This window comes from Canis lupus, chromosome 35 (assembly GCF_011100685.1).
Source record: "Canis lupus familiaris isolate Mischka breed German Shepherd chromosome 35, alternate assembly UU_Cfam_GSD_1.0, whole genome shotgun sequence".
In the NCBI taxonomy this organism is placed as follows: domain Eukaryota; kingdom Metazoa; phylum Chordata; class Mammalia; order Carnivora; family Canidae; genus Canis; species Canis lupus.
Window position 1 is genome coordinate 3,650,872 of NC_049256.1, and position 24,718 is coordinate 3,675,589.

Genomic DNA, 24,718 nt, shown 5'->3' on the forward strand with positions numbered 1-24,718 from the left:
CCTACGCTTTCTTGATATTCTTTATCTATTTGGCGTTCTCAACTAAAGGCCTAGGGAGTCTGATGAGCACATAGATGGCAGCAGCATATCTAAGGCACACCAGAGCAGTGACAGAAACCGTTTCTGAACTACTATAGAGAATGAAGAATAAGTTTCATTTTCTGGAAATTGGTAAAGATTAGGTAATGATTAAGTTAGTAGGATGGTAATGTGTCAACCTGGCTAGGCCAATTAGTGCCCAGATATTTGGCTAAACATTATTTCTGGGTGTGTCTGTGAGGCTGTTCCTGTTAAATTAGCATTTGATTGAACCGGTAAACTGAGTAAAGCACATTGTCCTCTGTAGTGTTGGTGGGTCTCATTTCATCTCTCAGAGGCCTGAAGAGAATAAAAAAGTGGAGAAAAGGAGAATTCCTCCTCTCTGCCTGAGTGTTTGAGCTGAGGCACTGGTCTTCTCCTGCCTTCTCCTCCTTACACTACAAGTGCAAGTCCCAGTCCAAGGGCCTTTGGACTCAGATTGGAACTACACCTGGATCTCCAACTTGCTAACATCAGATAAGGGCACTCTCGGCCTCTATCATGAGCCAATTTCTTACAATAAATCTGATATATGTACAGATATGTCTTATTTGTTCTGTGTATTTGGAGAACCTAAGGATTAGTGTTAGATAAGATTTTAACATATGCTGACACTAAAGTATACTACTATGCAAGGACATAAATTACTACCTTTTTTTTTTTTTTTTTTTGCTCATGGAGTCTTGCCTTGAATTTTCAAGTCTGCGCAAATTACTCTTGAGGTCTTTGTTTGATTTGCATGAAAGCTATGTCTGTGAGCTATAAAACCCAATATTCTTCAAGTCAGTTTTTAAGAATAAATATTGTTACCATCAACAAAAAAGCATATTTAATAATCATTTAACAGTATATAAACAATATAAAGAATTCTAAAAAATGAGGGTAGCTGTCTTTTAGTAGAATTGTTGATTTCCTAATATATAGACTATAAAATAAAAACCACGAAACATAGTTTTTGAAAGTTAATAGACTTAGTTTCAAGATAGCTTAGTCTCATATTGCTCCAGTTTCTATGTCAGCTATGTGACAAAATTCAGGAAAAATAATTTGCTTCCATACCTTGCTTCATCATTTCACATTTTCACTGATTAAATTTAGGACTTTGCAAAACTACATAGGAAAAACTAGGAAAGTAAAGAAGAAACACAATGTTAAACTGGAATAAAGGTCTTGAGGAAAACTTTGAGGGTCAAAAAAAAAAGAGCTGAAGTGACTAGAATACAGCTCATCTGGAAAACGAAGCATGGCTGAAAAGACAGGCCATCTTAGGAGCCAGCATGATATAACGGATAATCACAGGGATTCTGGAGTCAGGCTGCTGGGTTCAAACCCAAATCTCATATTATTATGAGAAACTAATATAATCTCTAAACTTCCAGCTCTTCACCTATAAAACGTAATAACCATACCTACTTAATAGTTTTATTATGAGGATTAAAAGAAATAAGTGAAAAACATAGTACTGTTTACATGGTAAGGGCTAGGTAAGTGTTAGCTGCTATGTTGCCATTATCATCATCAATATCACAAATAGTCCCAAAAGTTAAGACTTCTTGAAAATGCAAGCTATTAGCTCAGGAGCCCTCTGTAGTTCTCAAGAATGGCTTGTGCTTAAAAATTTTGGTTGTATAAGCACTTTGAATCCAGTCAAGGCAAAAAGGAATATGCTAAAAACATCAAGCTAGTATCCACCTTGCGGGAAGTGGCCACGGAGAGTGTTCATCCCATCAGGTGGAGGAAAGGGGTGTGAGGCGGTGCAGCCACCTTGGATGCTAACCGGGTAAGGCTTCAAAGTGAACAGGAGCCACCCCCAGAAGCCCTTCTCCTGATAGAGGTGCCAAATCCAGAAGCACAGCTCCTGCGGAGCACTCCACTCCTGCAATACTCACCTCCAAATTCATTTTCATAACCATCAACTGTAATTAGCTCAGTAGTATTCAATGTGTCTACAAAGTTCTATTTGTCAAAGAGAGGTATGCATGTCACTTTTTTCATATATTGTATGTTAGCTCATTTTAGTGCTGGCCATTGAAGAATATACTCATTTTTTAGAATATTTTCATTCCACTGCCTTTTATTTACTACCTATAAGAAATATTTCCCTTTGTTTGAAGGTTAAGGAAACATCCCCAAATGCCTAGCACTTCACATTAAATATTTATAGGCTTCTGAGAATATGCAGTCCAATGGCTGTCTACATGAGTATTTATTAGTACTAAAGGTCTTAACAATATTCATTTTGTCTTCTTCCAATAAAATTAATCAGTGCTCCTCTGAGAAACTCCTTCCTCTTCTTTAAAAAATGGTTTTGCTTCTTTTGTACAAATTCATTGTTAGGATTTTAAGAGGCACCTGGGTTAGGGTTGAGACATTTCCTGTGTACTTCAACCCAGCCTTCTTTAACATCTTGCGGCACGGGGGCTTCCCCTATTCCATTGATAAAGTTATGCCGCATGCCTACCTTTTTCATGGCCAGGAAGTGTCTCTTTGTGATCAGATTGTATTTTCACTTCCTTAATTGCATCCCATTATGGGCTACTTATCCTCATGTACATCCTGCTTTAGCGCCTTTCAAGAAATCTTAAACATACTAAGACTTTTAAAAGTTTTATTATAATGACCTGCCTATTCTGACAGAAATAAGCCTTCTTTAACATAAATTCTGCTTACTCCAGGAATTTTTACTCTACTCATCATTAGGGTCTGTCCAGAGCAGGAATGTCAATAGAACAATAACTGGAAGTGCTCATTAAGCCAGTAGTGTATGAAGATGGCAAAAGGATTTGTTGAGAATGGTTCAGCCCCAGACGCTGATAAGATCAAAGTACAATTTATTATCAAGTGTGTTTTGGTAACTGCATGTCCCAGGATTTCAAGAGCCTGTAACTATAAAGAAGGTCAGAACAGTATTGGGGTTCAACGCTTGCTTAGTCAGTACCCCTACCTGCTGAATCCCCCACAATTCTAGGAGTGCCTGGGGTATTTCAAAGATTCTCAAAACCAGTTGTCTAACATTCTCACCCTCTTGGCATTTAACTTAGGGAGGAGCCAGTCACCAGCATCCCCCTGAGAACTCAAGCTGCTACATGGATGGGTTCCTGATCCTCTGAGAGCTCAGAGCTGCACAGGTCCTGAGGTTCCATGGGGTAATACATCTCCCTCAACAAGCTGGGCTTCCCACGGAAGTGAGGGAGACACCCCCTTCCTACCTCATGGCCTCAGTTCGTAATCTGATCCCCAAAGGAGTATCTCTGGCATTCTTAGGTCTCCAGTGTCACAAATTTCTTTGTTTAAAAAAACAAAAAAAGACTTTTCTGCCCTCTCTTTGTATCATATCTCCTTTCTCAGACCTAGTTATGGGTCTCAGCTTGGAGGGGCTGCCAATCTCACTCTTGATCTTTAGTTCAGGCTAAATTTAGATTACACTTGTTACAGTGTATTTGTACGTATCTAGAAAACTATAAACAATATTCCGTGGTTCTGGTAAAAATGTCCAATACCTCCTCACCCCCTAATACACACACACACAATGATCCTGACCTAAGGAACTTTCTGTTCCAGGCAAATTCCCTTTACTGTGCCCCTTGCAGGCTGCTCTGCCCTGCTGGGTTTGTTCCCAGGTTTATCATTATGTCCTTATACACTGGCCCAATGCTGTCTTTAAGCACTGAAGCACTATCAGCTGGTTTTTATGCGAGGTTTCAGTCTCCCCTGAGCTTCCCAGAGTCTGATTTTGGATCTGGAGTACTGCACGGCTCTTCTCTGATCTTTTTCTTTGCAAACAGTACTTTTTAAGGATTTTAAAGATTGTATTTATTTATATGAGGGAGAGAGAGAGTGCAGGAGCAAAGGGGAAGGTCAGAGGGAGAGGGAGAAGCAGACTCCCCTCTGAACAGGGAGCCCCACACAGGGCTGGATCCTAAGGCCCTGGGACCACCACCAGAGCTGAAGGCAGACACTTAACCAACGGAGCCACCCAGGTGCCCCTGCAGCCAGTATTTTCTTATAGCATAAGCTTTCTTCTGCAAAGGTGAGCAGAGAAAGTAATATAGAAGGCAGCCCTGGGGGATCCCTGGGTGGCTCAGCGGTTTAGCGCCTTCCTTTGATCTTGGAGACCTGGGATCCAGTCCTACATTGGGCTCCCTGCATGAGCCTGCTTCTCCCTCTGCCTGGGTCTCTGCCTCTCTCTCTCTGTGCCTCTCATGAATAAATACATAAACAAAATCTTAAAAAGAAAAAAGAAATTAACATAGATTTTAAATCCTCTATCTAGAAGAATCTTCTCTGCTCAGAGTTTAGTCTTTAAATGAACTCTGGGAATTAAACATCCCATAAACAGAAGTTCAGAACTTCTTACCAAATACTTAATGTTCAATATTCCTGTAGATTACTTTATCAGATCTTGTCTACCTTAATTACCAGTTACCAAGTTTTGAAAGTTTAACTTCCTTACTTGCTCAGGAAAGACAAGTTGTCTATTGTTTTATTAATTTTCTTTTTGTTATTCCTTTTTATTATTATTACATTTTAAGTTGTGAAGTGGTACATACTCACCTTCCTTCTCCAGATGCAACATTACTAGTAGCGGTGGAAATAATAATAATATGCTAGTAACGTCACCTACATTGTTTCCTTTAATACTCACAACAATCCTAAGTGAAAACTATTATCATCCCATTTTATGGATGAGAAAACTGAGGCCCAGAAAGACTGAGAAACTTGCCAAAAGTCACTCATTCACTAAGTAATGGAACATGGATAGAAGCAGTTGAATACTTCTATATCCTTACCTGAGCCTGAACTAGTTAGAAGGGAAAACAAAATTCCATAATAAATAGTGAAAAAGAAAGCTTTGATTCAAATGAAATTTGGGGAGAAATGGCAAAATATTTTGGAAAGAATTACAATTTATCTTATAATTTTTTATTTATTTTATTTATTTATTTTATCTTATAATTGATAAAATTTATAATTATACTTGTGTTTTTTCTTAGTATAGCCAAAAAGTAAAAAACAAAAAACATCCTGGTTTGTAATTCTTTCCAAAAAACAGTATTTTGTATTTTATGTAAGATTCTCACAGGACCATTAATAAAAAATATCTGAATCATTTTAAAAAATACTTGAAGGCTTCATTAATTTTCCCAAGGGTCTTTCATAGGTGTTTGATGTTTACCATAATCCTTCCATATTCATAATTTTTTTTACCTCCCTAATTTAAATGCTCACTGGTTCAACTACCAGAATCTCATTTGAAAACGGCCTTTCCTGTGATTCCAGCAATTCTCCAATACTACTTAAATTTTTTTTTCTTTTTCCAGTTCATGGATGTCTCAGTGACTAATTCATCTGTAAACATCACTAATATATTCTGTTTTTGGTTCAAAACCATCTCTAATTGGCAGACCCTCTGGGATTCATATTTCTCACTGTCTTAATTTTATGCCAATAGCCACTAGAATCCCACAAACAGGTTTGGCTCCAACACAGTCTTTCACCTTAGAAGGGGAGGAATAAAGAGATACTCTAGGCTCAGTACTGAAAATACAGTAAGAGAGAAGAAAAGAGGAAGGAAAAAGAAATATTCAAAATCTACTAGGTGCTGCATTAATCTTTTTCACATATGCTCTCCTATTTTACCTTTACAACGGACTCAAAGGTAAGTAGCCTGTATGGTCCCATTGATCCTCCCAGGGCACCCCCCTATCAGGCAGGCGCTATTAGCAGTACAGCGGAGGAAACAGGTCTCAGTAAGTGGCACAGCCCAGCAGACTCCAGCCAGGCCTGGCTCTCGATGCATTAAGGCACTCGTAACCACCATGTACGCGGCCTGCGTATACTGTGGCAGTTGCACCACGTGAGATCAGACAATTGTTAGTTTGGTTTCCAATGTAAATGTCACAGAAATTACAAAACATTAAAAAAATCAATTTAACAGTCTCAGAAGTCTCACCTCCATAGGTGGGAAGGACTTGACTTTGTAACAACCACCTCAATTACCCCAACTATTGCTTCAAAAGTCTTTCATGTTTAAGCAATTATACCTCATCTCCCCACAGAGAATAATACTGGCAAACAGCTCTGTGATCTCCAAGAGCAGATGTCATCTGTGAAGTATCACAGTCCACAAATGTAATAGTGAGCCAGATGATGTCACTTTGTGCCCAACTGGAAAGGCCACCTAGAATCCGGTGGGTCCAAGGTGAGTGGCCAACAATCTAACCATTTATACACAGACAAAATGGTATTGTGTAAAGCCCATTAATGTTCTGCTGAACTCGAGCGTGAGATTACTTCATCAACTGATTTCGCAATGGGCGGCCAAATTTATTTTTCAATGCATTAAGGCTGTGGTGCTCATCTAAAACAACCACAAAATAGTTTTAATAGATAGAAATACAAATAAAATATTGGGCTGTTGGATACTGGTTCGCTTGTTTATGATATTTCTGTAACTGTATGATTTAAACTGCTACTCAGACAAGTAATAACTTTGCAATTTTTAAAGACTGTTTTATTTACACATACATGCCCCCCTCCCCCCAAACACACACACAGATGAGTGCTTTGGCATGTTGAAATTAAATAAAAACAAATTCCAGTCATTTAATTTATATTTTGCATTCTATTATTCCCTAAAGCACTAAAATATCTATGAATTCAAATAATTTTAAAGGAAAGTTTTCAAATAAAGTGAACATCTCACACTAATATTACTGTAATCCTATGCATTGAAAAATTATCTCAAATCTATTTTACTTATTGTTTTATATCAAAGCCAGAACACGGACTCTACAGCTTATTCCCAAAGGAAAGCTTTGTTCTTGTTATAACTTACAACAAAAGATAAATATGCTCATTTATTTTGGAGGTGGAAGGAAGGTCGTCATGGACCTACTTTGATGTGGTTCTGCAGACCATTCGGTCAAGAAAGTAAGAACTGAGCCCCAAATGATTAGGAGAGCCCTGCAATAACAGCTCTGTTCTCTGGGCTTCCCTGACTGGTGTTTGACCTGGCATAGACCAGAATACTTAAGGCCTAAATGGTTTCACATGGAGCTGCTTATTAAATTAGATGTTTTTTCCTCCTCCTGTGTTTAGGTAAATGCTCGCTAAAGCTTGATGAAGGATTTTCTGCAAAGTAAAAGTGATATGTAAAAAAAGAGAAGATTCCAGTCTTATAGATGACATTTATCTAGATTTGTGATTAACATTGAAGGGTAAAATTCTAGAGCAGGCTTTCTCACCCTTAACACTACTATCATTTTGAGGCTGGATAATTCTTTGATGTTGGAACTGTCCTGTGTATTGTAAGATGTTTAAGGGCATCTCTGCTGCTACCCTCATCTCCACTTGTGACAACCAAAAACACCTCCCGACATTGTCACAAGTTCTCTGAGGGGGCAAAATCACGATCTCCCCACTCTCATGTCTTCACCCTTGGTCCTTGAGAATTAGTCTATCTTCCAGCAATGAATAAAGAGCAATCTTCAGAAAAAAATGAAGGGGAAAATTATTTAAAATTTTACTGTGACTTAATCAGTTAATTTTATAGGAATTATAGTTTAAAAATATGAAGATGAATTTATAGTAATAAATAAGGTTAGACATTTTAAAAAGCAAAACACTTGGCAGAAAAAAGAAAAACAAAAAACCAAACAAGTCTAAAACTCAAAACCACAAGTTCATGAACCTTAAAATGTCAGATTCTCTCAGTCAGGTGAATACTGTGTTTAGACTGATATATATGATTTCTTATGAAGCCCATATTTAGAGGAATGTGCTATATCATCTAAAAATGGCTGAATATCTAAACAGTAGTAGTACACCATCCATTTGCGGTAGTCTTAAATTGCTAATTACAGGCATATCTAAAGTACTTTATATCTTCTTATTTTCATGATTTTTAACATATTTTGCATTAGTTCTATTTCCTTTCATTGCCAATTTCTTGGTAATACTCAAGTCATTGGCTTTGATCATATTTATATTTTAACATTATAAAACTAATGTTTTTTTATTATTCTGCTACATATCTGAAAGAATTATTGCCTTTAATTAAATTAATATCTTTTACAGAAAGTAAGAGCAATTGAGATGAATTTCCAACTTCTTCACTTGCTTCATTCTAAAATACAAGTACAGCTCTGCTCCATGGGGGTTGATTTGCTCACTTCCAATTCACAGTTCATATTCATGCTATTTCTGCAAATATGAATAAGGTTTATGTCATTCCTCTCTTCAGGATTATTTCTAGCTTTAGGGTTGACAACATGTTAGTTTTGTCACCTTGGACAACTCAACTTTATGGTGTTTCAGTTTCTTCATTCAGGAAATAAATGGGATGGAATGATCTTTAAATTCCTTTCTTTCTATCTCATAAGTTCTGAGGGTTTTGGAGGAGAATACATACAAGTGGATATCAGCTGTTTGTTCCCTAAAAGCTCTTTAAAAGAAAGAATATTACCTAATGGGTTATATAGACTTTTAAATTGAAGAATTAGAAAAAAATAAGTGTTATGAATTTTCACATACAAATAAAGAAATCTGTAAGTTAAACGAGGTTATTAGGTTAAACAAGGTTAGTCAAAATGTCTTTAAAAGTACCTTTAGAGTATTAGCTCACAATGCCAAATGCAACAAAACACCTACGAATACAGTATTCATTGTTACAATGCTTGATGATAATGACGATGATGATGGCCAAGCTATTTTGATTCCCTCAGTCGGGAAATGATAAAAAGTTCTTGATTATGAAAAAAATACAAAATAAAGTAAGCACATAAATGTGCTATTTATTAGGCTTTCTTGGAATTCTAAAGAAAACAGGAGTCCAGCAACTGAATAGCTCCTGGATCACAGAGAAGGTAGTACAGTGTAGACACTGCATGTGGAAGACAGCATTACTTAGGGGTCAAACATGGAAGGAGAAAGGAGAAAACCTATTGAGAAAAAAATAATACTTTCAGTAGAGCTGAGTAAATGTTCTAGTTTTAATCACTTAAAAAAGAAGAAAAAGAATGGGAAGAAAACAGAAGAAATAGTATTGTCAACATGGACCATGATTTCTAAATCATGGCTAAAGGGATTCAAAGGATGAAGCCAATCACTACTGCAGGTGACTCATTGCTAGTAATTTAATGGTGATGAGGTAGGTTCACATAGTCTCACTTTTAATCATGATGGCTACAGTCATTAAAGTAGGAAATCAAGTTTAATCATTTGAACTTTCTAATCTTCTGAAACTAGATGGAAGGATACCTCTCTTTGTTCACTCTTGAAGATCATACAAAATATGAAGGTTTTTTTCAATATATTATTTTAATGTAATATGTTAATGTTATAATTTTTTTAAAGGTCAGCAAATTTGTATTTGTGACATGCTAAAGTAGTCTGCTAATATAAGAATAAAATATAATTAGCAAAATGGTTTAATTATCCAGGTGATGAATAGTAGGAATCCCTGTTATTTTACCCCTAAATGAATAAACAATCAAAACTAGAAATATTACTGTTTAAAAATGGGCTTGTATAAATAAATGTTCTGGTTTGTAGAATAATGTAAAACTTAAGAGATTTACTGATAAACAATATATTTGAAAAGAAACTCTAATGTTGTTAGTCTTTCAAAAACACTTAGCAATAAAAGCTAGAAGATTTTCCATACATGACATTTTCCTCACAAAAATTTAATAGCTCTAGACAATAAATACAGCCTTTATTTCCCAAAAAGAAAATATATAAATCTCTATTTTGAAAAGAAAGGTGTCACTATAGCGACATTTGCCACATTTACAGCAAACAGAACACTGTATTTATGTGCATAGAGCTATAGAGATATGTAAATGAAAGAGATACAGAATTTCTAGTTTGGAGAAACAATATGAGAGGCAAAAGCTTTTCAGATACATGTGCAGTTTTGTGCAATTTATTCATAAAGCAACTACACTTTACTGTTATATGTGTATTCACGGAACATGATACGTATCACACATTTTCATGCCTTTATGGACACATTAAGCCAAGAATTTTAACTACTATTCATTATTAATTTGTAGTAAATATTACTCAAGTGCCTCCATTCTATAAAAAAGCAAACCTAAAGCATGAGCATATCAACCATCTTGCATTAACTGAAAGAATGACTGAGGGAAAGAGAGCCCAAGTGTTTGGATTACTGGCTTTATTCTCTACAACAATAATTTCCAGTGGTTAATTCTGTGTCAAACACAGGTGATCCCAACTATTTTTAGAGAGATCCTAATCTTATAACAAAGCAAAATAAGTATACTTAAAAAGGAAATCATGTGGGGGTGCCTGGATGGCACAGTTGGTTGAGCATCCAACTCTTAGTTTTGGCTCAGGTGGTGATCTCAGGGTGGTGAGATCAAGCCCCACATACTGGGCTCCATGCTCAGCAGGGAGTCTGCTCTCCCTCTCCCCTTCCCTTTTCCTCTGCCCCTTTCCCTACTCTCATGGGCTCTCTCTCAAATAAATTTTAACAAAAAAGAAAACCACAAAGAATTTGGAATAGAGAAAAGACATATAATTCAGTCAAAAATGTAATTAAAAAGTATAAAACTCAGGAGGAACGGTGCTGTTATGAATGAGCTACTGATCTTCAGCCAGCTTCTATTGATTTGGTTCTACACCTCAGTACTTTAATAGAGCACAACAGAACCCCAACTGACCCAATTACTTCAGGAATTTTGTTTAGGTTGGGTTAACTACTGACTCTCTTTCACTTTATTTTATTTAGATTTTATTTATTTATTCATGAGAGACACACAGAGAGAGGCAGAGACACAGGCAGAGGGAGAAGCAGGCTCTATACAGGGAGCCTGACATGGGACTCGATCTCAGGTCTTCAGGATCAGGCCCTGGGCTGAAGGCAGCACTAAACTGCTGAGCCACGAGGGCTGCCCTCTCCTTGACTTTAATATTTATTGGAAATCCTTTGCATAAGACTATCTTACTACCTTGGGAGAGATATTAAACCCCATTGAAAGTTTCTTGATGTTGAATAATTATTCTATAGGTAAGGCCAGCAAATGTTTTGTCAAAGAGCAGACAGCAAATATTTTAGGCTTTGCAGGCCAAGGGATTCCACTGTGAAAGCAGCCATAGACAATATACAAACAGATGGGTATGGCTGTGCTCCAATAAAATTTTATTTACAAAAATAGGCTGGTGGGTTAGATTTGGCCCATGAGCCATTATTTTGCTAACCTCTGGTTTAGAATACCTTTATATTGAAAAATACTTCTTCCATACTTTTTAAAGTTAGAAATTCTCATGAAATGCTATTTCTGCAGTCAAAAGAGACCTTGTCAAATATTTTTCATTAGAGAAAAAGTACACAACCTAAAAAAAGGCTGCATCCGTTTGGGCTCTACTAACTGGGCATTTGTAATATATACCTTAGGACTAGATTGAGGTTTACCACTGCACTACTTTTTTTTTTATAAGATTTTATTTATTTATTCATGAGAGATACAGAAAGAGGCAGAGACACAGGCAGAGGGAGAAGCAGGGCCCCTGTGGGGAGCCCAATGTGGGACTTGATCCCAGGACCCCAGGATCACGCCCTGAGCGGAAGGCAGACACCCAACCACTGAGCCACCCAGGTGTCCCTCCACTGTACTATCTATAAAGAGCATTTGCTCACTGTGATAACAAGACAAAGGAGGACTAATATATAAGTGCTCAACCTAGTTAAGAAAATAAATTAACTTAAAGTACAATAGCAATTATAGATATATAGGCTTATTCATTAGAAATGCATTTTATTTATTGAAGTATAACAATGTGAATCTTTACTTCAAAATAGTTTGCCTTCAGCTATATACCCTTATGCTTGAAACCAGTAAAACAATATGTATTTAAAACTTTTATATAAACTCCTACTGTTCTCTAATTCATACTGTCTGGCTTTCAAGTCAGTAAAGTTTTAATAAAACATGAAATATTCATTCATTCATTTAAAAATATTTATTAAATGTTTATTAGCAGATAGGCACTGTTTTATAAGCTGAATATTCAAAAAAACATTATAGACCTACCATTAAGGAATTCTCAGTCTGGTAGAGAATCTCTTTGGAAAATAATAACTGGGACAAAACAATAGTATTACTGTAGGTTTAAATTAATATGAAAATTTATTTTCAACATTCAAAAAATGCTGTAAGTATAAAGTATTAGATATCTTAACAAATAAGTATTACATCATTTCCACATATGCTATTATTTTTCATTATTTGATATTAAATGAAATAAAAAATGAGATACTAATTTTCAGATATATAACAAAAGAAAACAGAATGGTATATGCTACAAGGTCAAGTTTTTAACAACATTTAACAAAAGCCCTCAACGTAGAATATTACGTATAGAATAACCCTGTCTGTATGTTTAAGATAAAGACACTGGGAATGTTTCTGAAGGAGTTTTAGTGGGCCTGAGGACAGACTTGGCAATCACTAAGAGGAGGTGAGAGGGAAGAAAGAAGTATTAAGTTTAGAATAATTTTTTTAAGAAGTGTTTAGCACTGACAAAGACAAAAACTAGTTCTCATTACAACATATGCAAATACAGGATTTTCTTTTTTTGAGGGAAGATCATATTTTAAATGTATCTCTTCATTCTGCAACTAAGAATGCTTTTCCCTAACCTAACATGATCCAAAACAATTGACTTTCACTTATTTTGTTTTGCAGGTAGAAAAGTATGGGAAAAGCACAGAAACCCAAACGATGTGTATAAAAATGTTTACAAGGAAAGAGGCAGAGACTATCATTTACTGAAGGTGCCTTGAGCATCCTGCATACCAAATGCTGTGGGCAAGGAGAGCTAAGATCTTCCTTTTCCTTTTCCCTCTACTAAGGACACCTAGAGCCACAAAATTTAATTAAAGATATCTTTCTGGCTGCTTGTTAAGTTGTTTTCTTTCAGGGCAACAAGCATGACAGACTGGGTTCTTATGCTTTAACAGAGTATCGTGGGAATTTTTAACTTATGCTCTTTTAAAATAAAAATGTATTGACATTAAAGATACCTTTATAAATCTGTCACTTTACTCTTTCCTCATGATTTATAGGTTAATTATGTAGCTATATAGTCACATAAAATTTCACTGAAAAAGTTATAAGCATTACTAGTCGTTGGACATGAAACAACTCATAACATTAGACTTCCTATTGATTCTCAAGCTAAAAGGCTAAATGATAGTGAAATTTCATAAAACTTCTTAGATTGTACAGATAATTTTCACTTTGTGAAGAATACACATATTTTGTAAAGATTTCTCATGCTTCAGCAAATCAGAAATAATGATGAGTACACATTTTCTTACTTAAAATCTAATATTTGGAACGGAAAAGCTAGCATGTTGCTAACAGTTTCAGCAGCAACCATGAAAAGCAAATAAGCCAATACAAACAAAATATGGTTTTCTGAAAAAAAAAAAGTGATAATGACTTTAAATATAAGCACTGACTTCAAATTTATTTTACCACATACTCTGTAAGCACGGTAATTTCTGGATGCCTATTTAAATAGAATATAAAAAAAAGTTAGTGAATATCTAATGGACTCAAAGTAGAAAAACAGATTCTACAAGTTGAGCCTATACAAGTAAGAGTGATTTCCAGAAACAAGCATTAGTTTACTACTTCTTCTTTTACATTCATTTTAAAACTTCCTAATATTTAGGTTGAAAATGTGCTTGATAAGACCTACCAATAAAAGTGATAAAATAAAAACAGCGTTTAGTTTTCATGTTGAATAAAAAAACCCTAGCAAACATACTAAGTATGGATTTACATTTCTTCATTTACCACTTCTGACATTCACAATACAGTTGACCCTTGAACAATTTGGTTGGGTAATGGATGGGGACCCTTCATGCAGTAGAAAATATGCATGTAACTTCTGACTCCCCCAAATTTAACTACTAATAGCCTGTTGACTAATAGTTGACTGTTAGTCTTGACTGTTGACTAATAGTCTTACTGGTAACATAAACAGCTGATTAACATGTATTTTATACGTTATATGTATTATATACTGTATTCTTACAATAAACTTAGCCAGAAAAAAGAAAATATTAAGAAAATCATAAGAGAAAATATATTTATAGCACAGTACTATAAAAAAATCTGTGTATAAGTAAACCTGTGCAGTTCAAACCCTTGTTGTTCGAGGGTCAAATATAGTTAAAAATAGATGTGAAGTTTTCCCCAGTCTGTATAATATATATTCAGAATGTAACATACAACTGTTTTAGTTGTTGTTAAAGTCTGAAATTCTCTTGTCCATCAACATTTTTACTGACCTCTTCTAGGACTCTCATGATTGAAGAGAATGCCATTCACTGCAAAGAGATTATAGGCCTCCCGGAAATTCACCACAATCCAATAGGCGTAGAGTTTTGCTGCTCCTGTTAGAATAATTTTTTAAAAGCAAAATAAAAGACAGTGATTATTATAAAAGATGGTGTCTTTTTATAAAAGACAGTGATTTTCACCCATGCTAGAGAAGTAGCAACTTGCAAAAATTATAATTTGTAACATATTAAGATAGAAAAAATATGAGTCAAAGCGAAAGACAAAATAAAGGTTCCTTTGCCAGTTAATCATGTGCACAGGAAAATATTTAAGAATTTTTTTACTTTTGTTATACCTACCGTTCTGTCTTCCATAATCTATATGATTTGATGATAGTGTGTGCAATATATCAAGTTGACCTAAGGTCTTATTTCTTTTATCCTAGTTTTAAGGAATTAGAAAGTGAAAAAAAAATGTATGAAATCTTAAGATTCTAGAGGCTTAGAAGTTTGGCCACTGAAATCTTTCATGAATACTCTTTTTACAAATACATAAGTTGTAATAACTTCCTTTTTAAAAAATATTTGAACCCAAGGAAACTTCCATTGGGAAAATAAAAAAATGAAACCTATCATTTCAGCAAATCTCATTAACAGTTAAGTAAAAAAAAAAAAAAAAAAATCATGTGGGTCTAATTTTGCTTTCTAAGTGTTCTGTATGGAAGGGCTGGATAAACCTGGATCACTGAAGTGAAGTGGTAATTTCACCCTGGAGGCAGTGGCAGCAAATACGGAGAGTGAGCAGTATATAGAGTCAGGCTTCCCAAGATCTAGTCATCGTGGTCTGCTCTTACTCTCACACTCAAATGACTTCAGATGAGAGACAGGAATGGAATTCAGGCAGAAGCACAGGCGTGCCTCATGCCAACAGAACATGGTGCATGCTCAAGGCTGGACCCGTGCATTCTCACCGTACGGTGACCGAGGATAGAACGGGGTAGTCTCCTTCTGGGGTATTTCTTGAACTTTCCCGTAGAGTTCACTTGTTGAGGCTTGGTAGAACTTCACAGAGTTGATAAGGCCACAGGTCTTCACTGCATCCAGAAGCCGTAAAGTGCCAACTCCATCAACATCCGCAGTATACTCAGCCAGATCAAAAGAAATCTGGAAATAGCAGGTGGAGACAGTACCACGTTAGTGGGTAACAGCCCCAGAGACACTGATGGTGGTAACAGACACATTTTACCATTTCACAGACTTGGAAATGTTATGTTTGTGACAAAATATTTTCTAATAGCAGAATAAGAGTGTGAATGTCCTCTATTTCTAACATCAAATGGCTGAAAAATATCTTAAGAAATACCTATTAATTATCTGTGGCAAAATAAAGAACGATTCTAAGCTGAAGTCTGTAAGGCAGTGTTTCTCAAAGTGCAAGCCTTGCTCCTAAGGATCATCTCAAGGGTTTCTAAAAATTCAGAATGAACCAATCTCTTGGGGGTTGAACTCCAGGAAATCCACATTTATAGTGAGCCCCACTTGACTTTTACTCATGGAGCAGTTTAAGAACATGTGCTTTAGACACAGTTGATTCTTTAAAAGATTGTTTTATTTGCCATTTTTAACCTATGTAATCTTTTAATTATGAGACACACTGAATACAGTAAAATGCTAATGTATAGAACTGAATAATTTCCAAAAAGACAGTGTCAAGGAACAATTCAGTATTTTGTAGTTTCTTAACATATTCCTTAAAAATAAATTTGACTGATATGTTTTTCTTAAATTATTTCTAAATATAATAAAAAAGTTAACCTAATATTAAAATGTCCTAAAATAGTAAGTCTGAAAATTTTTGTCACTGAGTTATTTACAGGCCAAATATAGCTGGGCACAATGCAAAGATGCTTCCCTACTGCCTGGTGAATGACCTCAATCTTCATCTGGAAAAACCCCCACTCTGGGGTGAGGAGGTTACTGGCCCACATTGCTGCTAGTCCCGAGGGTCGCCTGAGCACAAGCTGCAGCCTTGTCTATGCACAGGTTATTTAGGGAACTTGGGGGACAGCTGACCACAGACCGGACTCAAGACCACTACACACATGTCATCTAGGCCTGTGAGTAAAACTCACACTGCAGCCATGACATAAAAGAGGATAAAAATATGTTTCATCTCCAATCTTTTAAAGCCAAGAAAGCGCAATTTGGGGTTACTTTATTTTTTTCCAATAATAGTTCATTAAATAAAATTTACATATCATAAAATTCACCCTTTTAAATTTTACCAGCAACTTGGTGGTTTTGCACAATCATCTCCACCTACTAATTCCAGAATATGTTTATCATCCCCAAAAGAAACTCGGTACCCATTAGCAATCACTTGCCATCTTCCCATCGCACCCCCACAGCCACTAATTTACTTCCTGTATATATGCATTAACCTATTCTGGAAGTGGAATAGGATTCCACGTATATGGAATCATAACATGTGGCCTTTGTGACTGGCTTCTTTCACATATTATATTTTCATTTCTCTTGGACATGTACCTAGGAATAGAATCATTTGCATACAACATGTAACATTTTGAGGCACTGCCACACTGTTTTCTGAAGCGGCTGCACCATTTCACATTCTCACCAGCTCTAATTGTTCTACATCCTACTCAACACTTGCTGTAGTCAGTCTTTTTTATTTTGGACATACTAGGGAGTGTGAAACTGTATATCACTGGAGTTTTATTGTATTATTAAGGTATAACTGATATATAATATTATCTTATTGTCAGGTGTACATAATTATTTATGTATCATTAAATGATCACCACAGTAAGGCAAGTTAACACCCATTATACACAGTTACAAAACTTTCTGATAACTTTTAAGATCTACTCTCTTAGCAGTTTGCAAGTAATACGATACAGTATTAAATACAGTCACCATAGTACACATCACCAATGACTTAATTACTCTACAACTACCAGTTTGTACCTTTTGACCACCTTCACTCACTTCACCTACTGTCTACCACCTCCATTCCCTTCTTTCTGGCAACTCTGTATCTATGAGCATATTTTCTCCATTCCTTTTCTAGATTCCACATATAGGTAAAATCATACATAGTTGTTTTTCTCTGTCTGACCTTTTTCACTTAAAATAGTGCCCTCAAGGTTCTTACGTGTTTTTGCAAATGGCAAAATGTCCTTCTTTATTTCCTATTACAAATATTCCATGGTGTGTGTATGTATGTATATATATGTATATATATACATATATATGTATGTGTATGTATGTGCATATATACATATATCTATATATAGATAGATAGATGAAAATACATATTTATGCCACATCTGCTTTATCCCTTCAGCCCGCAGTGGACATTTGGGCTGCTTCAATATCTTGGCTACAATAAATAATGCAGCAATGAACATGAGAATGCAGCTATCATTTACAGTTAGTGTTCTCAGTTCCTTAGGAATTGCTAGATCATATAGTAGTTCTATTTTTAACCTTCTGAGGAAACTCCATGCTGTTTTCCATAGTGGCTGCACCAGTGCACTCCTGTATTCCCACCAGCAAAGCACAAGGGTCCCCTGTTCTCCACATCCTCACCAATACTTGTTTTCTCATGACATTTTGATAATAGCTATTCTGATAGGTGTGAGGTGATATCTCATTGTGGTTTTGATTTGCATTTCCCTGATGATTAATGATGTTGAGCACTTTTTCATCTATCTGCTGGCCATCCTATGTCTTCTTGGGAAAAATGTCTATTCAAATCTTCTGTCCGTTTTTAAATCAGACTGATTGGGTTTGGGTTTTGTTGTTGCTGCGTTTTTTGTTTTTTGGTTTTGTTTTGCTGTTAAGTTGTATGAGTGCTTTATGTGCTTTGGCCATTAGCCCCTTACCAGATACGTGATTTACAAATATTTTCTCCCATTCAGTAGGATGCCTTTCCATTTTGTTGATGGTTGCCTTCTCTGTGCAGAAGCTTTTTAATTTAATGTAGTCCCATTTGTTTATTTTTGCTCTTGTAGCCTTTGCCTTTGGTGTGAAATCCAAAAAAATCATCACCAACACCAATGTCAAGGACCTGACCGCCTGTGTTTTCTTCTAGGAGTTTTATGGCTTCAGGTCTTGCGTTAAAGTCTTTAATCCATTTTGAGTAAATTTTTGTGTTTGGTGGAAGACAGTGGTCCAGTTTAATTCTTTTGCCTGTGGCTGTCCAGTTTTCCCAATACTATTTATTGGAGAGACTGTCCTTTTGCCATTGGATACTCTTGGATCCTTTATCATAAATTAATCGACTATGTGTGTGTTGATTTATTTCAGCGGTCTCTGTTCATCTGATCTATGTGTCTGTTTTTATGCCAATACTATACCATTTTGATTGCTATAGCTTTATAGTCTAGCTTGAAATCAGGAAGTATGATGCCTCCAGTTTTGGTTATTAGGGGGTGTTTTGTGATTCCATACAGATTTTAGGATTATTTGTTTTATTTCTGTGGAAAGTACCAATGTAATTTTGACTGCATTAGATTTGTATATTGCTTTGGGTAATATGGACATTTTAACAATCTTCTAATCCATGAATGTGGAATATCTTTCCATTATTTGTGTCTTCTTCAATTTCTTTTATCAATGACTAGTAGTTTTCAATATATAGGTCTTTCACATCCTTGGTTAAATTTATTTCTAGGGTTTTTTTTTTCTTCTCTTTGATGCAATTTTAAATGGCATTGTTTTCTTAATTAATAGAATGTTATTAATGTACAGAAACACAATAGATTTTGTGTATTGATTTTGTATCCTCCATTGTTACTAAATTTATTAGTTCTAACAGGTTTTTTTTTTGATGGAGTCTTTTCTATATATAATATCATATCATTTACAAATAGTGATAGTTTTACTTTTTCCTTTCCAATTTGGATGACCTTTTTTTTTTTTCTTGCCTAACTCTTCTGACTAGGACTTTCAATATTATGTTGTATAAAAGTGGTAAAAATGGGCATCCTGTTTATCCCTGATATTAGAAGAAAAGCTTTCAGCCTTTCATTACTGAGTATGATTTTAGGTGTGGGCTTGTTATTTATGGACTTTATCATGTTGAAATATGTTTCCTCTTTACTTGCTTTGTTGAATTTTTATCATAAATGGGTGTTGAATTTGGCAATTGCTTTCTCTGCATCTTTTGAGATGATCGTGATGATTTTTTTCTGCATTTTATTAGTTTCATGTGTCACACTGATATGCTACTATTAAGCTATCCTTGTGTCTCTGCATCTCATGAATAAATCCCATTTGATCAAGGTGTATAACTTTTTTAATGATCATTAAAATTCAGTTTGCTAGTATTTTGTTGAGATTTTTTGCATCTGTGTTCATCAGTGATATTGGCATTTTATTTTATTTTATTTTATTTTATTTTATTTTATTTTATTATGTGGCATCATTGTCTGGTTTTGGTATCAGGGTAATGCTGACCTCATAAAATGTATTTGGAAAAGTTTTCCCCACTTCTAGTTTTTGGAAGAATTTGAGAAGTATTGGTGTTCTTCTTTGAATGTTTGGCAGAATTAACCAGTAAAGCCATCTGGTATTGGACTTTTGTGTTTTAAGAAGTTTTTGATTACTGATTCAATTTCCTTTCTATAATTGGCCTATTCAGATTTTCTGTTCACGATTCAGTTGTATTGGGTTGTATGTTTCTAGGAATTTATTCATTTCTTCTAAATTATTGATTTTGTGGGTGTTTAATTGGTCATAGTAGTCTCTTACAGTTCTTTTTCATTTCTGTGATTTCAGTTGTAATATCTCTTTCATTTTTTATTTTATTTGTTTGAAACCTCTCTTTTTTTCTTGGTAAAGGTTTGTCATTTCGTTTATCTTTGTCATTTTGTTTATCTTTAACAAAGAACCAGCCCTAAGTTTCATTGATCTTTAATATTGTCTTATCTTTTCAGTCTCACATTTATTTCTATTCTAATCTTTATTTCCTTTCTTTACTTTTTCTTTTGTTTGCTCTTCTTTTTCTAGTTCCTTGAAGCTGAATTTAGGTTGTTTATTTGAAACTTTTCATCTTTCTTGAGATAAGCATTTATCACTATGAACTTACCTTTTAGAACTGTTTTTGCTGCATCTCATAAACTTTGGTATGTTACATTTCCATTTTTGTTTGTCTCAGGGTATTTATTTATTTATTTGTTTCTCTTTTGATTTCCCCTTTTACCTATTGGTTATTCAGTAGCATGTTATTGATTTGCTACATTTTTCAGTTTTTTTTTTTTTTTATTTATGATAGTCACAGAGAGAGAGAGAGAGAGGCAGAGACATAGGCAGAGGGAGAAGCAGGCTCCATGCACCGGGAGCCCGACGTGGGATTCGATCCTGGGTCTCCAGGATCGCGCCCAGGGCCAAAGGCAGGCGCCAAACCGCTGCGCCACCCAGGGATCCCCATTTTTCAGTTTTCTTTGTGTAATTAACTTCTAATTTTATTCCTTTGTGGTCAGACAAGATGTTTGATATGATTTCAGTCCTCTTAAATTTGTTTTCTGGCCTAACATAGAATCTCTCTTAGATGGAACTTTTATTATTATTTTTTTTAATTTTATTTATTCATGAGACACACACACACACACACACAGAGGCAAAGACACAGGCAGAGGGAGAAGCAGGCTCCATGCAGGGAGCCCGACGTGGGACTCGATCCCAGGTTCCAGGGTCACGCCCTGGGCCAAAGGCAGGCTCCAAACCGCTGAGCCACCCAGGAATTCTCCTGGAGCTTTTATTCTTTAACCACATTCTGAAATATTGATACCCTGTTACTACTATTGGATATACCACAGACATTCTTGACCTTTCTTATGCCATGAATCCTTCAGTAGTCTGGTGAGGCCTATAGATACTCTCAGAGTAATGTTTTTGAAAAGTATAAGAAGCAAAATACTTAGGATTACAAGGGAAAATAATTATATTCACATATTAATATAATATTTAAAAGCCAGGCTTGTGATGTGATATATAAGGAAACCGGAAGTCATCACTTGTGACTTCAAAGCAGTAATGGACACAAGCGATACTTTAGACTTTTGTAGCAACTTTGTTGTAGTATAGAAATATCTATGGTATCCATTGGTGGAGAAGTCATATTTGGTGCTATTACTACCAAGGATTTTTGCTTATATTCAAAATTGAAAGAAATTCTAAATTTCAGATAGAATTTGGTAAAAATGAAAGTGCATATTTTTCTTATCCAAATTAGTATGTGCCTCCTTGAATTTTATCCATAGACGTTGTGGACCTTGGTTAAGCATCCCAATGTAATTAATTTCATGAAATAAGATTGCTGGTTATTTCTACTTATCTGTAAAGAACCTCTGCAACTTTTGCTCCTGAAAAATTGGATAATTCTGATTCTATTTTCTCATATAAAAATCATGACAGATCTTTCTGTGTTTATCACCAGCTGATACAACTCTGTAAACTAGAAAAGAAAAAGATGCCTGATATCGCTGATTTGCAATAACTGAAGTTGCAAAGTATTTTTAAATTAAAATTTTCTGCTAAGCCAAGAGACTTAGTTTAATTGTTTTCTTTTTTCTTTATTTTTCTTTCTTTTTTTTTAAGTTGTGGCCTTTCTTAAATGAGAAATGAAGAGAAGTTTTAAGGAATGGGATCAGATATTCTTGGAGGATACAGGATATGGCAAAGAATTGTGATTGAGGTTTCATTGCTAAAGTTGATGAAAAAGCCCATTCAGAAATGAAGATTTTCAATGGGACAGCTTAGCTTCCTTTTGGTGTTAGTAAATGGGAAGAGTTATAAGATTTGGTAAGGCATTATAGTGTGGTTGACCTTCCACAGCAGGAACTGTGCTCTCCAAGAAAGCAAAAATGTCAGGGAACTCCAAGAGTAGAGTACCATATATCTTTCTTACTGTCATTAGCAAAATTTTCAGTTTGCCTTTATGGGTAAAAATGTTAACTTATGAAAAAAATTAATGTTATTCATTCATTCGACAAATCTTTTCATACCCTATTTTGGTAGTAAGCATTAAGGATGACATATGGAAAACTCTAGTCCCTACAGTATGGCGCTGCAATGACTCATCAGATGTGTTACAGAACATGGTGCATTTAAGGGTTGTTCCTTTATTCTGTGTGATGAAAGTTCTGATCCCCTATGGGAGTCCTTAATCTCCTTAGAGGATTTCAAAAACTTAATGGAACCTACCTATTAATTTACATTGAGCAAAAATGTCTCATTTGTTTAGTCTGTCAGGAGTTTATTACTTCAGTGAAGTAATAACCTTATGATTATTTGATGCCCCAATTTGTAAATATAAAAGGTTTTGAACAAAAATATAAGTACAGCAGAAAAGTAAAAATTGTATAAGATGAGGTTTATAAATGTGAGGAATAAGAAGAGTTTCTGAGCTGGGCCTTGGCTGCGCTGGGAGCAAATAGATCTGAGACAGGGACTGCTGTGCATGGCAAGAAGCTCTGATGGAAATGATGCTGCTCCTGTGTTCTGCAACCTTCTTGCCTCCTAGGTACCTGCTAAATAGACTACTGACCTGCCTTTCAGTTCCAGAAAGGCCTCTCCTGGTGTTTACAAAATTAATGCCTACTTGTTTCCTGTCCTTTTCTTTCTCTAACCTGGAGACTTCTTATTTCCCAAATATGTGCATCTTCCCTTTCTCTACTCCTGCTGGCCCGCCATTAGAATGCTTCCCATCTCCCCATCTGCACTGCTTAATTAGACCATCTCCTCCCTGATCCCTTCTTTGATTTGTCCTTGTCTCCTCACCTCCTTTAAGTCCCTGTCCCCCACCTGGCTGCACACACATTTCAGCCATGTCTCTCTCCATCCCTATTGCATCTATTTTGTAAGGTGGGTGAGGGGGACACAGATGTTTCTTTTCACCTCTGTATTTCCTATAATTGGGACACGATGCCCTGCTGCTTCTAAAACAGGGATGCACACTCTCTAGATTCCTCCGAAGAAGCCCCTCCTGCCTACTGACCTGCAATTCTTCTGATTCCACACTTGCTTTACTCTTATTGTGGCTCTGGTAAAACAGATTTGCCTTGAGTCCTAGCTGCTATGTAAATGCCAGCTTTCCTGGTTTTCTGCTAACTAAGAAAGACCGATTCATGATGGAAAGTAATGTTTTATTGTTGTTCTCATTAATTATGACTTTTTCTTGTTGTTCAAAGTCCTGAGGAAAATAGTGCAGCTGCTTCTATGGTCTTAGACATTTTCAGCCTACTGGTATTTTGAGTCTCTTTATGTCCCTGAAAGCAAACGTTAGAGGAAGTGTTCCTCTGGTCTCTGGTTATCTTTTCCCACATATGGTTATTTTGCCATACCAATCTTTTGTTCCAAGGCAACATTTTTATCTAGGAAACTCTGGCTCCTTCATTGAGATTTTAAAAATTTTATATACTTTATATTTAAAGTTATTAATTGTATAATAAGGTCCTTGAGGAATTACATGGCCAAACTTCAGGTTTACTGCCATTCATTCAGGTAATATTTCTGGAGCAACTGCTATGTGGCAGGGACTCTTCCAAGTGGTAGGAAGCATGAGGGGAAAAAAGTCACAAAAAAACCCAATAACCTGCTGTCCTGCGAGAGAGAATAGGCCAGCTAGACAAATGAAGACATGAACACTTACAATTAAATACACTGAGTACTCTGGAGAGAAGCATACAGTGAGAGGATGGAGTGAAGGGAACTATTTGTTCTAGATGGCAAGGTCAGGGAAGGCCTTGTGAGGGAAAGAAAGGAGGGTAGTGAGCCATGCGAATATCTGGGGGCAAAATGTTTTGAGTAGAGGGGATAGTGAATACCCAGGCCCTGAGGTAGGGCTTGCTAGAAGCATTGAGGGACAAGTGGGGCTGGGGTGGAGGCAGATGGGGAGCAAGGCTAGAGAGGACAAGTCATATGGGATTTGGAGGTTGCATCATTGAACCATAAGGGCCTGGAAAGACAAACGACGTATGTTACAGGGTGTAAGGATGGCCACGTGGTCTAGGGCATATATCACAACATATATTACAAATAATTTTGTGTATCTTTAAATTTCTCAATAAATTTTTCTTTTTGTTTCAACTAAAAAACCTGAAGGAAGTGAGGCCTTAATCATCAATTTGTTATGAAATTCTCTTCTGTTTTTTGAGATATTTTTCCTAACTAAAATTGTTATTGAAATATGTTTTTCCAATTCATTTGACTTTAGAAGGTAATAGTTCTATTAATATTTGTAGGGTAGTTAAATATATTTCATTTATTTTGTTATAAATAAGTAGAACA

The 24,718-nt window shown here is 35.7% G+C and overlaps 1 protein-coding gene across 2 annotated transcripts in view; it reads right to left on the reverse strand.

The window, feature by feature from the left end:
* Positions 1 to 24,718, reverse strand: part of GMDS (GDP-mannose 4,6-dehydratase) — a 574,940-nt gene that overhangs the window by 293,450 nt on the left and 256,772 nt on the right. For both annotated transcript variants that reach the window (XM_038584010.1, XM_038584011.1), the window contains exons 5-6: positions 15,373 to 15,565; positions 14,411 to 14,515 (exon numbers count right to left, since the gene is read on the reverse strand). In XM_038584010.1, coding sequence (XP_038439938.1) covers positions 14,411 to 14,515; positions 15,373 to 15,565 — 298 coding nt within the window. The remainder of the gene's footprint in view (positions 1 to 14,410; positions 14,516 to 15,372; positions 15,566 to 24,718) is intronic.